The 15,760-nt window shown below is 36.9% G+C and overlaps 1 protein-coding gene and 1 long non-coding RNA gene across 4 annotated transcripts; one reads left to right on the top strand and one right to left on the bottom strand.

Moving 5' to 3' along the window:
• The first annotated feature begins 843 nt into the window (after positions 1–843).
• Positions 844–15,112, top strand: znf541 (zinc finger protein 541). 3 transcript variants are annotated; one of them, XR_012365520.1, is made up of 16 exons: positions 844–1,048; positions 1,389–1,455; positions 1,586–1,832; positions 3,718–4,621; positions 4,707–4,753; positions 4,828–4,936; positions 5,015–5,140; positions 6,663–6,993; positions 7,146–7,191; positions 7,360–7,502; positions 8,735–8,838; positions 8,916–8,991; positions 9,916–10,004; positions 10,171–10,252; positions 10,380–10,466; positions 14,637–15,112. XR_012365520.1 is itself a non-coding variant. In XM_073861010.1 (16 exons), exons 1-16 carry the CDS (start codon positions 851–853, stop codon positions 14,673–14,675), a joined length of 2,724 nt encoding a protein of 907 aa, XP_073717111.1. In that variant the 5' UTR covers positions 844–850; the 3' UTR covers positions 14,676–15,112. The 3 variants fall into 3 exon arrangements, 2 of the variants coding, with proteins under 2 accessions (XP_073717111.1, XP_073717110.1); XM_073861010.1 differs by having other exon boundaries at positions 4,828–4,933; positions 10,171–10,284; XM_073861009.1 differs by having other exon boundaries at positions 10,171–10,284.
• On the bottom strand, positions 6,894–7,476 carry LOC141358955 (uncharacterized). The gene is made up of 3 exons (XR_012365521.1): positions 7,343–7,476; positions 7,130–7,212; positions 6,894–7,033 (listed from the first exon to the last, which is right to left on the bottom strand). It is a non-coding gene; the product is annotated as an uncharacterized lncRNA (long non-coding RNA).
• Positions 15,113–15,760: the final 648 nt, after the last annotated feature.

The following is a 15,760-nucleotide window of genomic DNA, read 5'->3' as shown; positions in this document are numbered from 1 at the left end:
AATAAAACTTTGGGAATTATAATGTCACTAAAAAATCTGAAAGAATAAAACTTAGATTAGACGCTTTTTTGTATTGAAAGAGTTCCCATCTATGTTGGGCTCTTATTGGCTGCTTTTCTTCATTATTTATTTTATTGGTCACCTAATATTGTGTTGTGTTGGGCTAGTTACTCATAAAAAATATATTACTAGTTACTCCTTTCAAAAGTAATATTATTTACTCATTACTCACTACTATGTTTCAATTACACCCTTACATTACACCTTTTCATTTTTTTACATTACTTCTAAACAAATTGGTTATTGCATCATTTTTGCAGGCTGTGGGATCCATGAAAATTATAGATAAATGAAGGGTAAAATTGGCTCAAATTATTTTTTTAAACAACTTATGTAATTGAACAAAGTAAACGTAGGGTGGAACCAACCAAACATGGTGGCAGAAAAAAAGAGCTAGCTTTCTGCCATTTTTGGGGCGTGGTAACTCTAATATTATTTTAATAATATTATTTCAGTAATTAGTTACACTACTAAAACGAGAAGTTAACCCCAGCACATCCATCACTTTTCAGTCAACAAACTTAACAATTACAAAAAACTCAAGGATAAAATCAATTATTAAAATTGCGATTTGATTAACCAATTTTATGAAAAATATGTTAAAAAATAAATTAATAAATAAATAATGCCACGATCGTAGCTCTTTGAACACTTTTTGAACGACTCATTTGAGTCTAAAATATATACACGTATTTTAACCTTTAAAAAAAACAAAGCATAGTAAAACAGCTCTACAGCCAATATCAACACAATCACCCCGTCCCCAAATAAAAAATAAAACAAGTGAGTCATGACCAAATATATGAGCGAATCGGTTCTTTGGAATCGGTTCATTAACCCGAACACTTTCAAAGAACCGCAATCAATCCGTTGCTTCACCAGCACTTTTCCGCGCCATCACCATCATCATTCAACAAATGTAGGAAACTTGTTACGAGAACGTAAACAGTTTCTTTACAATATAACTGAAATTGTTAATATATTGCAGGTATGGTTTTGTTAACGTTAACGGGATATGTTCGAGTTTAAATGATTTAAATTAAATTCGATGCTGCACGTGAGATGTCTTATAAGTTATACCGTGATGAATTTAGTTGAAGGCGTAATCTGCCTTCAGTAATAATATATTTCACCCATCCAAAAATTACCATCCATTAAGTTTGAATATAACAATGTTGTTTTCTTTAGGAATATACAAAATATTGTAGTACTAATCTGAGAGTATGTGCAATTTAAAGGATGTTTTGGTCGAAATGTAGGCTATTATTATGCAACAAGGTAACTTAATGCTTGTAAATAACTATTGCATGTCTCATCTGTGTAACAAGGATCTCACAAAGATGGAGATGAAAAGTCTCTCAGATGCTACCTACATAGTATCACAGTCTGGTCCAAGTAAGCAGAATAGTTTCACATTTTATGATTTTTATCACTGTGTTGAGATATATTGTAAATATATATGATGTATGTACAGCTTGTGTTGTTCTGAATGTACAAAATTGATTATTTTTACTTTATCAACTAGAAAACCGAAAGACCGCCACATGTTACACTGTGGCAGCTTCTGTTCATCCAGATCCTGAGGATTTATTGACACATGTGGGGTCAAAGAGGAGGAACACAGAAGTCTCTTCAGGCATCTCTATGAAAAAGTGTAGCATTTGCCAGAAAGAGTTTGAGACCACCGATGCACTTAATACACACCTCTTGATGCATCAACAAAAGCTTCAAACCTGTGTCGTTTGTCATGGAGTGTTCAAACATGATCAGCTGTGAGTATCAAGTGTGTTGTTGTTGCTGTGATTTATTTTACATTTATGCTTTTATGCAAAGCGTTATGTAGAAGGTATACATTTTTTATCAGTGTTTGTGTTCCCTGGGTTTGAACCCATCACCTTTTGCACTGCTATCACAATGTTGTAGGGGTATAAATCGGACAGTTCATTGCAGGTACATCAAACTTTGCTTCGATGCAATTCCGCATAGTTAATATGATGTGCCTAGTTAAGCAGTAACATTTTTAATAACTCATGAATGCAACTAAAATATATAACATGAACATTTAGTTAAACTCTCTGAAAAAGGCACAATCTCTGTCCCAATGGGGATATTTACAACAACAAACCAAGAAAAAATACACTTTTTAAATAGAATAAATGAGGGGGAAAATTGTCTTAAGTGTTGCAGATGGTGCTGGCAAAGGTTTTCTGACAGTCTGTTTGTCCAATCCATCCAATCCATTTTCCAAATTATTTTTTTTTAGGGATGCACCGAAATGAAAATTCTTGGCCGAAACCGAAAAAGAGGAAACCGATGCCGAAAACTGAAACACCAAAAGAAATTATGCCAATTATTAGTACCATTGCATTTATGGCTATGACTGTGTGCTAACTTTACTAGGGATGTGAGTGACAGATCCTAAAATCACGGTTCGGTTCACATTACAGTTTTTGAGGCACGGATCAAATTATTTTTTACAGCAAAAAGGGGTGGGAAAAATCTAATAACAAATAAAGAAATTACAAACATGTATAAAAAAGAACAGAAAAGTTGCACATTAAGGTCTGAAATTAGCATTAGGTACAGAAATCAAATTAAATAAATCATAACACTGTCTTTATTGTATAAATTATATATTATTATTATTATTATTATTTTGAGCTATAGAAGTGATCTTCTCTTTGTCTTGGGTTGTTTGATTAAGATTAATGACACAGAGGTTACTGTCTCTTTAAGACCAAATAAACACAGACTGGTTTCTGACTCGGTTTGTATGTGCCCTGTCAATAATAGAAAGATTTTCTGTTTGCTTACTTTTTGAAACGAGTCTCTCCGTGTATGCACTACTGAGTGCACTTAAATGCGCACGCACACACAGACAGAGGGCGAATTCCAAACAGTGCAGCATAAACAGTCGCTCCACATAAAAACCATATACTGATTCACGTCCTCGGGAGCTATAGGAAACGAATTGAGACACAGAGATACTGAAATACGTCTACACCGTCCGCAGGCATGCTGCTTTAGACAAACACGTGCAGGTCGCAGTTTCTGTTTGCGTCATCACATTGTTTCAGTGATAAAAGTCTTTGGCCGAATATTCGGTGCATCCCTAAAAATTTTCCGAACCCACGATTTACGTCCGATAACGGTCACGATGTCTTCTGCCTCTTTCACTGTGTTTTCGCCGCTACCACCATTTTGTTGTTGCATTGCATTCACTTGCTGACACGAAAGCACACGAAAATAAATGAAAATGCACGCTTTGGCGGAAATGCATAGATGGACGTTACGTCAATGAATGAGGACGCAGAGAGAGTCTCAAAATAAATAAAAAAATAACCTCATATTGTGTGGCATCGATGTAAATAAACAGACTACCACTTATATTGTTGTTATATCTTACTCTTGATCTTTATAAAAGTTAAATCTTTTGGAAGTAGATTACTGCATTACTGTTTATCAGATAAGATTCACTTTTGAGTTGATCTTAAGACTCACTCAGACTCTACGTCGCTTTTATTCAGACGGCCAAATGTGATTCTGGGTCAAATTTAGTTTTCTTAACAATACAAATTGGATTTGTGAATGAAGTTTGTTATAACATCATTTATAAAAATCTTCTAACAATGTAATTACCTTTTTGCTTCTCTTTAGCATGTCCCACATGTTGACCCACCAGAAAAAGAAGACTTACTGCTGTACTCATTCTGGCTGCCGCAAAACCTACAACAACCTAAACTCCCTAAAAAATCACTGTGTCATGCGGCATGGGGTCCACAACATATCTGCTTCTCTTGGCCATCCGGTGTCACACTTGGATGATCATGCGATGTCAACGCAACATTCGTACACTAGAGATATGAGTGGTCTCCTCATCTCGCCACCCCAAATGCCAAAAGGTCCCAGTAATGCCCAAGGGAAGTATCCCCCTCAAGTAAAACTTTCAAAAAAGCGCAGAGAAAGTTGGACATTATTGACAGCAGGTAAATCTTGTGAGGTCACAGAAAGAGAGATGTTTACCAGCACCCATTGGGCCTCATCAAGAAGACCATGCGATGGAGTTGATACTCCATTAAATGTGGATGATTTTGAAAGAGCTTCTGAATTACCTGAATCTCCCTCCGAAGATTTGCTACTCATTCAACCAAGCAAAGCGACAGCTACCACAAGTGTGAGATCTACTACATCCGAGGACGTCTGTTCCAGTATGCCAAAACACAGTTTGAGCAAGTTGAAACGACATCACTCGTCTTCTGTGGTTATTCATTCTCCTTTATTATATCCTGAACCAGAGAGTGATTTTGGTAGTGACTTTCCTGACCATGAAATTCCTCCATCTCCTCCCGGCCATGTAATCCGTACCAGTTCTCCTAAGCCTTTGCCCAAAAACAGGAAAAGGATTTACAGCTTTAAGGACTCCAAGGAAGTCCTGTCTGATGTTCCTGCCTCTTTTGTTCCTGAGACCAGGCCTAAACCTTCACAAGAAGACTCTCCACACCTTGTCTCATTAAGTCAGGTAGCATTGTCGTTCTACAGCACATCCCCAGGCAACCCAAAGGTACAAAAAAAATCATATTTGTGTGTACATAAGAAACATTGGTGAGATTAAAGAGAAGTTTTAATATTTGCATTTCATTATGCAGAAGTCTACTAAGAAGCCGAGAAGAAAGGAACAAAACTCTTGTAACAGGTTTGAAAATGGAGTAATTGTAATAATGAATAAATAAAAACTTGAAAATGACTAAGTTTTTTTTTTTTCCACAGAACATATACAAGAAGTCCAGCTGCACCTAAAACTCGATCGCAGTCCTTATATGACTCCTGTGGAAAAATGGAGGAGAACATCTCACAACCGTGTTTCTCAACACAGGTGGTGATATTTAGATCTGATACATATTAGCTGTAGGGTTAAGAGAAGATAAAACATAAAAGTATTTATTTTCTGCCACAGGAGGAAGGACAAAGGGGGGCATCAGGAAAAAAATCCAAAACCAAAAACCTGTCTCCTCTGATCATTCCTGTCTCCGTTCCAGTCTTGCCAACAAAGGCTTCGAGCTCCAATTCATCCCCACATCCGGTAATGCTAACGATATACAGTGAATATCTAAATATTCGTGATTATTACCAGTGAATACTGATCAGGAACACGTGTGTTTACTTATATTAGTGAAAAAATTAAAGGTGCCATAGAACGTAAAACTGTATTGACGTAGGCATAGATGAATAATAACCGTTCTGTACATGGTAATGACATATGGCACTTTTCCATTGCATAGTACTCCACGGTTTGGTCGGTCAGCTTACTTTTGGGGGCTTTTCCACTGGGTGCAGTACGTAGTGCCCTATACGTTTTTAGTACCCCCTCGTTTGGGTTTCCAAGCGGCCCGAGCTGATGCCAAAACGTGATGTGAAAACACTGTAGATCACTTATTGGTGTTAGGAGAATCATCACTACCAGCATCATCATTACTATACTGTAAAAGGTTAGCTTTAGCTTTACCTTAGTGCTAGCTTGCGCTGTCTCAAGTAAACTTCTTGTCATCTGTGCTTTGCTGTAAGTTCCCAAACGCCCTTTTAGCGATGAAAAACATCCACAGATTGAGAATCAGGAACACCATAACAGTTTTTTCCAGACGCACATATATGCACCTCAGCATAATATATGCTTAAATGCAACTTAAATGAGGCTCAGCGGAGCGCGTCGACTGTCATGTGAGACAGAGGTAGTGATAAACGCGATGTGCAAACATCTATTTTAGTGGTCAATTTTAATTTTGTAAATGAATGTACCAGAATGTATTAGCATTCCAACAACACTCTCACTTGTATGATGTAACTGCAGTAGGCAGCGCAAATATAACAACACGTCTATAATCCCTCCCACTCCGAAGCGTTACTAAGCTCAATGGAAAAGCTAACCAAGCCAAAGTGAGGTAAGCTGACCTGACTTTAACCGTGGGGTACTACGCAATGGAAAAGACCCAATATTGTGAGCCTCAAGCACGATTGTTTCCTTCTTCTTATGTAAACCTTGTGCATGCAAAAGACTGCTGGAAAACAGACCAATCTCAACAGTTACAGTCGAGATGTATGCCCCCAACATTAAATTACACAATAAATGAATTACAATGTTGTTACAATGCTAAAAACAAAGTTGTGAGTGCCTGAGTTAGCGCTATATGCTAGTTAATGCTATAAGCTAATGTTTAGGCTGAAGTTCTATTTTTGACGCTCCAAAAAGTACGCTTTGCAGGTCCATAACGAAAAAAAAACACAAACTTACCACTCAGAAACGTCTGTTAACAATCTACAAACAATTGATTATTCCTCAAAATCTGTATCTTACTTTGATACAGGCTCAAACATAAAGTCTGAGCTACTGAACTGCTCTGAGAAACAGCCAATCAGAGCGAAGCTCAACATTATTACTCATGACTCTTTCAAATAAGGTAATAATAGACCATTTTATTCTAAAAAGCAAATAAATGGACATGTAAAACCATCTCTGGATCATTTTTGGCACATACCTTTTTTATAGATATCGGAGAACAATTGAACATATTATTTCAATGCATTCTTTGGCACCTTTAATTCTCTAGGGACAGAAGCTGCAGTCTGGTAAAGGTCTGTCTAAGAAGTCTCGTCATCTTCCCCCGTTGACCATCTCAAGTCCACTTCCACCTAGCATGTCCTCCCCAAAATGCACCACTGATCATGAAACCCAGACTTCGCACAGATGTGGTACCACAGAGGGTCACCCCAGCCAGCTCCGCTCGCCTACATCTTCGGCAGGACAATGTGCGAGCCCAAGAGTTTGTCCACCTTCCTACACCCCTCCACCAATGCTAAGTCCTTACCGTTTGGGGACTGCACACTACACCCTGCTTCAGCAGTACACAGCTCCATCCAGCGTCTGCAAAGCCATCCATAGTGAGCACTAATCCATCATCTCAATTTGTTTGCTTATCTCCTAAAAGAATCACACAACACTAATTTCATTAATTCAACAGTTAGTATAAAATTTTTAAAAACTGAGCACTTCTTGCTTTGTTAAATGATTCATTACCTACTAATCTCCACAGATGATGTCTCCTTATCAATCGACAACACAGTTGTCACCATAAAGCCGTGAGTCATTCCACATCAGTTCTGAAATGTTTTAGCAAACCCAATTAGATTTAATTTCCTACAAAACATTATCGTTCCACTTATATGACTGACCAAGATATAGTAAGTAAAACGAAATGTATTTTTAGATTAATAAACCAGATTTTTTTACTTTCTCACGTCCTTTAGGAGGATTAACGTCGGTTCGCGTTTTCAGGCAGAAATCCCTCCAGTCCGTGACACGCTGTACATGTTGTATGAAGAACATCCCGCTCAACTGGTCTGGGCCCCTTGGAAAGATCTCACTACCAGCAAGAAGACACAGAGGAGGGGTAAAAACACCAATACATATTCCCCCACCAAAAAAGTCACAAAAGAATGCAAAAAAAATGTAAAAAAAACCTCCCTTGTTTCAAGTCAGTCTCATTAGACATGCCGTTTTAATTCTCTTATTAATGTGAGGTCACATTGATAAAGCCCCGCCCACTTACAGTCCTGCATTATCATAACTTCTCTCTCAGTGAGTTTTACTTTGTCCACTAGATACTATTGTCTCAGACTGTATTAATCAGATATTTTAACTGAAAGCGCTCATTGTCTGTTTGTAAGAAAGTTTAGCTCATTTGCATTTAAAGGTACAGACAGCGCGTTTTTGCTCAAACCCAAATAGGGGCATTTTGGACATGCTATAATAAATGATCTGCAATGTATTTTGAGCTGAAACTTCACAGACACATTCTGGGCACACCTGAGACGTATATTACATCTTGTAAAAAGACCATAATAGGGGCCCTTTAAAGGGATGGGTCACTTCAGAGTAAAAAAAATTGTCATTTATTACCCTCGTGTTGTTCCACACCCGTAAGACATTTGTTTATCATCAGGAAAACCATTTAGGATATTTTTGATGAAAGCTGAGAGCTTTCTGACTCCCCAATTGACAGCAATGCAACTAACACGTTCATGGCCCAGAAAGAAAGTCAATACATTGTTAAAGGGACACTCCACTTTTTTTTTTTTTGAAAATATGCTCATTTTTCATCTCCCCTTGAGTTAAACATTTGATTTTTACCTTTTTGGAATCCATTCAGCTGAACTTTTAGCGTAGCTTAGCATAATCCATTGAATCTGATTAGACCATTAGCATCGCACTAAAAAATAACCAAAGAGTTTTGATATAATCGAGGACTTTGCTGCTGTAACATTGCTGCAGCAGGCGTAGTGATATTACGCAGCAGCCGAAAATAGTCCCCTTAGTAACTTTCAATGGCAGGGGACTATTTTATATCATTGCGCCTACTGCAGCCATGTTACAGAAGCAAAGTCCTTGATTATTACGCTAGAATGAGAGTATAGTTCTTAGCCATATTTTCCTAGAAAATTGCAATTTTTAATTTTCTGTCGGTCTAAGTACACGATGTAACTACAGAAGAGTCAAGTTTTAAATTAAATGCTGTTATTTAGTTAAACTATAAATGTAATAAATACGCAATTTTATAAACCAGCTATTGAGGAGTTAAACTACTCTTACGAATGAGTATTAATATTCGTATTCATGCTTTAGTCACAGACCTGTTAGATCTGTGCTGTTCCAGTGTACTTAAAGGAGGGGGCACCAACATCGAACTTGCCCTCCACTGCCTTCATGAAGTACAAGGAAACGTCTCGGTGAGCTCATTGGTTCTACAGAGTCTTTCGGTTTTAAGGATGTTTCGTTTAATACAGTTCTGTTTTTCAATCATCAGGCCGCATTGGATTTGCTTTTAATGAGAGAAGATTTTCGGACCTCCAGGCACCCTCTGAACGATTACCACTACACGGGTATAGCAGACGCTTCTTTTAAAGGATTAGTCCATATACTTAAAAAAATCCAGATAATTTACTCACCATCATGTCATCCAAAATGTTGATCTCTTTCTTTGTTCAGTCAAGAAGAAATTATGTTTTTTGAGGAAAACATTCCAGGATTGTTCTCATTTGAATGGACCCCAACACTTAACAATTTTAATGCAGTTTAAAATCGCAGTTTCAAAGGACTCTAAATGATCTCAAACGAGGAATAAGAGTTTTATCTAGTGAAACGATTCTCATTTCTGATTCTCAAAATATGCACTTTTAAACCACAACTTCTCTTCTACCTCCGGCTGTGTGAAGCCCCAGCGCGACTTCACGTATTGCGCCGTGGAAAGGTCACGTGTTACATATATGAAACGTACATTTTAAACAATAAACTGACACAAAGACATGAATTAGTATCATTGGACATACAACAACATCAGAACGGTCCTTTTTCTCTACACTTGTAAACACTGGGGCGTAGTTTCGCATACGTCAACCGTGACATGACATGATGATGTATTACGTGAAGTCGCACTGGCGCGTCACATGACCGGAGGAAGACGAGAAGTTGTGGTTTAAAAGTGGATATTTTTTATTTTTCTTGCAAAAAATGACAATCGTTTCGCTAGATAAGACCCTTATGCCTCGTTTGGGATCGTTTAGAGTCCTTTGAAACTGCAATTTTAAACTGTATTAAAACTGTTAAGTGTTGGGGTCCATTAAAATGTTTCCCTCAAAAAACATAATTTCTTCTCGACTAAACAAAGAAAGACATCAACATTTTGGATGACATGGTGGTGAGTAAATGATATGGATTTTTTTTACGAAAATTGACTAATCCTTTAATAATTGACACGTTTAGAAGTATATTATAATAAATGTAATGTGGCTCTTTATAATTGACAGGGTCAGACCACTGGACAGATCAAGAGATGAGACTATTCAGGAAAGGTCTTGAAGACCACGGCAAAGACTTTCATAAAATTCATCTTCTGGTAAAAAAATTCATTGCTTAACTGTATTTTGAGATGTGCAGGTTTTCGTGGTATTGTTTTCCACTATGGTACAGATGATGCTGGATGAATTGCTTTAAAGTAAATGTAATTGTGATGCTTTCTTTACAGAGCTCTTGCAATTATTTAATAGTTATTTGTTTTGCAGTTGCAAACTAAATCAGTGGCTCAGTGTGTGGAGTATTACTATATCATGAAGAAGCTGAAAAAGTTCAAGAAATGTGAACAAGGTGCAGATCAAAAAGATGGTGGAGAGACCCCTGTATGTTTTACAATATGGACAGAATATGAGTTATTATATTAGTAGTGGTGATTATGAGTGGTATTTTTCCTTAGATTGTGCTTTTTTTCCAAAAGGTGTTCCAAGGTTCCCAAGAGTCACTGCCTGAGAGGAGTAAAGGAAACCCAAGAAAGAGAAACACTAAAGGGTCCAGTATTTGGAAGGTCAGAGAGACAAAATTTGACAAAAATCTTTTAGTTCAAAGTAGGGGTGTCAATACATTTCAAATATCAATACATGTGAGTATTGCGATGTTTTTTATGGCAATCCTGTATTTATAAAAATCATACAAGATTCATGGCAGTTGTTTCGTTTGGAGTTTACATACCAACCACTATATAGCGTCTGAATCTCTGAACTTAAAGGATTAGTCCATTTTCTTAAAAGAAAAATCCAGATAATTTACTCACCACCATGTTATCCAAAATGTTGATGTCTTTCTTTGTTCAGTCGAGAAGAATTTATGTTTTTTGAAGAAAACATTGCAGAATTTTTCTAATTTTAATGGACTTTAATAGAGCCCAACATTCAATACTCAACTCAACACTCAACAGTTTTTTTCAATGGAGTCTCAAAGGACCATAAACGATCCCAAATGAGGCATAAGGGTCTTATCTAGCAAAACGATTGTCATTTTTGACAAGAAAATTAGAAAATATGTACTTTTAAACCACAACTTCTCGTTTAGATCCGGTCCAGCGCGACTTAACGTAAATGCGTAGTGACGTAGGAAGGTCACGTGTTACATATATAAAACGCACATTTGCGGACCATTTTAAACAATAAACTGCCACAAAGACATTAATTAGTATCAGTTGACATACAACAACATAGGAACGGTCCTCTTTCTCCACACTTGTAAACACTGGGGCGGAGTTTCGCGTTCGTCCTCTGTGACCTCTTGACGTCATGGCGTATTGCGTGGGGTCAGCTGGCGCATCACGACCGGATCTGGACGAGTAGTTGTGCTTTGAAAGTGTATGTTTGTTGTTTTTGTTGTCAAAAATGACAATCGTTTTGCTAGATAAGACCCTTATGCCTCGTTTGGGATTGTTTATAGTCCTTTGAAACTTTGTTGAAAAAAAACTGTTAAGTGTTGAGTTAAGTGTTAAATGTTGGGCTCTATTGAAGTCCATTAAAATTAGACAAATCCTGCAATGTTTTCCTCAATAAACATAATTTCTTCTCGACTGAACAAAGAAAGACATCAACATTTTGGATGACATGGTGGTGAGTAAATTATCTGGATTTTTCTTTTAAGAAAATGGACTAATCCTTTAAAGCGTGACAGAAGTACTTGCATAGGGGCATGCAACAAGTGATTTTGCTAAGGTGTTCATATGGTGGTGTGTTCTCAAAACAGCTTTCCTAAAATTATATCCTATTATATTTCTTAAATAAGAAATATTCCAATATTTCGCATTGCTTTACAGTAGCACAATGTACTGCGAAACATATATTGTGATTAGGGTTGGGTATCGAGAACCGGTTCAAAATGTAGAAATAAGCGGAATAGTCCGCACGCATTTTGATTCTGTTTAGCGATTCCCGACTTTTTCAGTCATTCTCGCACAGCAAACAGCAGTATGTGTTTTACAGTTGTATCTATCTTCCAGGAGGACCTGCCACAAGAACCTTCTCTCATTACACTCTGAACTAAGGCTGACCGCAGCAAACGTTCAAATGTTTGGTTTAACTTTGTGATAAAAGACAGTAGTATTGCCAAATGCAATACATGTGCCATGGATATTTCGTGTAAGGGAGGCAATACCTTCATTGGGGATACCAGGACATTCTTGGGATACCAGGACTATTTTAACATTACTGAAAACACCTAGGTTAGAGGTCAACTGAGTAAGGTCATGTCAAATATTGAAATCAATGACTGAAGTTAAACTTTGATGCTCCTAATCTCATCTTTACATTATTAGACTTTAGCCTGAATTTCACAGTACGGTCACACATTTTACATCATCTTACCTTCACCAAAATATGACAAACTTTAGGGTAGGGATGTCTCGATTATAACATTTGCATGATGATAAACTGTCCAATAAATAAGTGCAAAGACAGCAAAGTCATGAGCACCCGAGATACAGATGGTATTACTTTGATCAAACTGATCAACACATACATAAAGCAATTGACAAGTCTTGTTATTTTCGCATCAAATTGTTCTTTTGAATCTTTATGAATAAAAATGCTCAGTCAAGATGAAGGATCGTAAAGCTAATTTGTTTGAATATGACAAAACCAATCACATCACAACATCAGACAGAACGTTAATTCACCAGATGCAGTATCATTATGTTACTGTGAAATAAAACATTATCTGAAAAGAAAATCTGATGTGTCACTTTTTCACATTCATTCCACTTAAAATTTTGACGCTCAGAGTTTTTCCCTTCAGCATATTTTTATTTTTTGACGTGCAAGTGTGCTTGAAATGACGCTTTCGGTTTTCCATTGGAAGCAGTGGAATTCCTAGAACGTAAGTGGAAAGTTTCAATAATCATTGGTGGGCCATAAGTTGCAAAAGGTTGAGAACCTCTGATTTAAACAACAGTAAATACGTAGCAAAAGTGGTGGATGTAGGTTTGCTGCAAATATGATTATTTTCTGAAGGTATGCAATATTGCTGTTTTCTGAAAAAATTACCGTTATGGCAAGATGGTTATTTAATAATAATAATAATTCATTACATTTATATAGCGCTTTTGTGCAGCACTCAAGCGCTTTACATGTGAATTGGGAATCTTCTCAACCACAACCAATGTGCAGCATCCACCTGGATGATATGATGGCAGCCATATTGCACCAGAATGCCCACCACACACCAGCTTATTAATGGAGAGGAGAGACAGTGATATAGCCAATTAGTATATTAGGGGATGATTATAAATTTAGGCAAGGATGCCGGGGGCACACCCCTACTCTTTTTCAAAGAATATTCTGGGACTTTAAATGACCACAGAGAGTAATGTCTCATCTGAAGGACGGTGCTTTATGACAGTATAGTGTCCCCATTAGTATACTTGGGTGTTAGGATCCACACAGACCACAGGGTGAGCACCCCCTCCTGGTCTCACGAACGCCTCTACCAGCAGCAACCTGGTTTTCCCAAATTATTAATCATTTTAACACTTCCCTACCTTTTCCCTCCCTACCTCAAAGAGTTTGGTTCCAAAACGCGATAAACGCCATTTTTGAAAAAAAAATGAGTTACTGCCAAAATCAGTATTATATCAGGTCAGTATTTAAAAGTAAATAATTAATTTTACGCAAAATCCAATATCCGCCGTGTTATTCTGTCATCGTTTCTCCCTTTTTCCCAAAATGCGATAAATGCCACTCCCCCTTTTTTACAGAACGCAATAAATCCATTCCAGAAATTACAGCTCACCGTTCACGCAATGTAAACAAACAATGGCGGAGCGTTGAGTACACAGAATCTTAGTTTTCCTCATCTACTTTGTACTTCGTGATCAACAAACAAAACAAAATTATACTTTAATGGCATTGATAAACCTGTGATGGTTTTCTGTGACAGCAAAGATTGTCATCAACATCTAATAATTTACGCGAAGCACTCGGGAGACTGGTGCTTATCTCCCGACAGCATCAAGTTTCTGTCATGATAACACATTGACCCCAGGGGATCTTATGAAAAACTTTCCATTATTTTACTCAAAGTCAACGAAAATCGAGCAGGACCAAAACATTTTACAGCTGATCGCTGTGAAAAACGTTAAGCGACGACGTCAAGTATAACCGCAGCAATGACAGTGTTATTAATATGACAAAGTAAGTGTTTTGATTAATGTTTATATTTTTAATTAGTGTGTACAACTAGTCAACTAAATTAATATAACATGGCAAAGATGAATGCACATTTATATAGGCTATTGATTCAATAGATTTATAGCATTTTGAAACAAAAACTGTCATGGATTTATTGCATTTTGTGGAAAAAATAATTCGTTTTTATAATAAATCTTTGAAAATCTAGTTATGGATTTGAATTTTTTATGTTTTTATAACCTAAAGATGCTATGGGAAAGTTTGTAACAGAAAATAGTGGTTTTCATCTTGTCACTTTCTTGGTATAGAAAACACGTTTTTACCGAAATTTGTCAAAATGGATTTATTGCGTTTTGGTACCAAACTCTTCATATATTTTACATTGTTTATTTACCACCAAGACAAAAATGTGGGGGTCTAACACCTCTGAAGTTTAGGAAGCTTTTTTTTATATTCTCTAGTTAGGATACCAAAATTGCTTTTTATGTCAATGCATATTTGGATTCTAACATTTTACCTTTTATACACTGTAGAGATGTCCATGTGAAGAGACACAACTCCAGCTCATTTAGGAAAAAGACTGACTACCTCCAGGCCAAAAAGACTAAGTAGTGTATGCAGTTGAGTTCGTATTCCAAATCAGATGATCAAAGGTATTGGAAATTAGTTGCATATTTTAACTAGAATTTAAAGTTAAAGTTTTGATACAAGTATGAGAGGTTTCATAAAGGTTCTCTGTTCGAATGCTAATAAATGGTTAAATGTACTCATTTGGGATTTATGTAACAGTGAAACAGTTTCCCTAATTCATCTGACCAGTTACAAAAAGTTTTTTTATTATTTGCTTTTTTGTTTTTGTTCTGTTCAGTTTGATATTAAGCCTGTGTTACCATAAAGATTATAATTAGGTCAGAGAATGCTTGTAAAGCGTAAACTTATTCTCCAGTTTGTTAATCTGTTTTATACAATTTCATTTCATTTTCAATAAAACAAGACCAACTTAAAAAAACTGCCTCACTGGGTTTGTATGATTGTGCAACAAAAACACCGCTTTTCAATTTTAGCAGTATTTAATAAAACACTTTTATCTGAACATACTACTTACAGTAACACTGACAAGTCTACTGTTTGAAATAGGAAAGACAACTACAACAAATAAAGTTCATACTCTCCCCCAAACACAAAAGGAGGAGTGTTGAAGTTGAAATGCATGCATGTACGTTGACAATGCATTCCATGGAAAGTTACAACACTTTAACGTAACAATAACATTGTAACACTTGGTAACAACATACATCAATTATGTAATGCTTTCAGGCAGTTAAAGCTAGGGTGGGCAGTTTCGTAGTGGTTAGTAAAAGCAAAGATAGTTTAGAAGGCTAACAAGGGAAATGATCCCACCCAAACAGCAGACGACTCCGGACCAGATCTATTGCAGATTTGGCCCGAAGATTACGGATACAGTGTGGACTCGGTGCGGCACCGGCCTGGTGTCTGGGCACTTTTCCCTCTGAGCTCTATCCAAAGCCAAGCTTCATCCAAAAACCTGAACGCACACTGCCAGCATCACGAGAGTAGGCCAGGATCAGACCGAATGATTGGATAAACATTTTATGGGCCTGAGATACAAAATGAACCTAAAAATATTGCCTACCCC

The sequence above is a fragment of the Misgurnus anguillicaudatus genome, chromosome 22 (assembly GCF_027580225.2).
Source record: "Misgurnus anguillicaudatus chromosome 22, ASM2758022v2, whole genome shotgun sequence".
NCBI classification, from domain to species: Eukaryota; Metazoa; Chordata; class Actinopteri; order Cypriniformes; family Cobitidae; genus Misgurnus; species Misgurnus anguillicaudatus.
The sequence above is the reverse complement of the archived record's forward strand: the minus strand, read 5'-3'. Positions and strand labels throughout refer to the sequence as shown.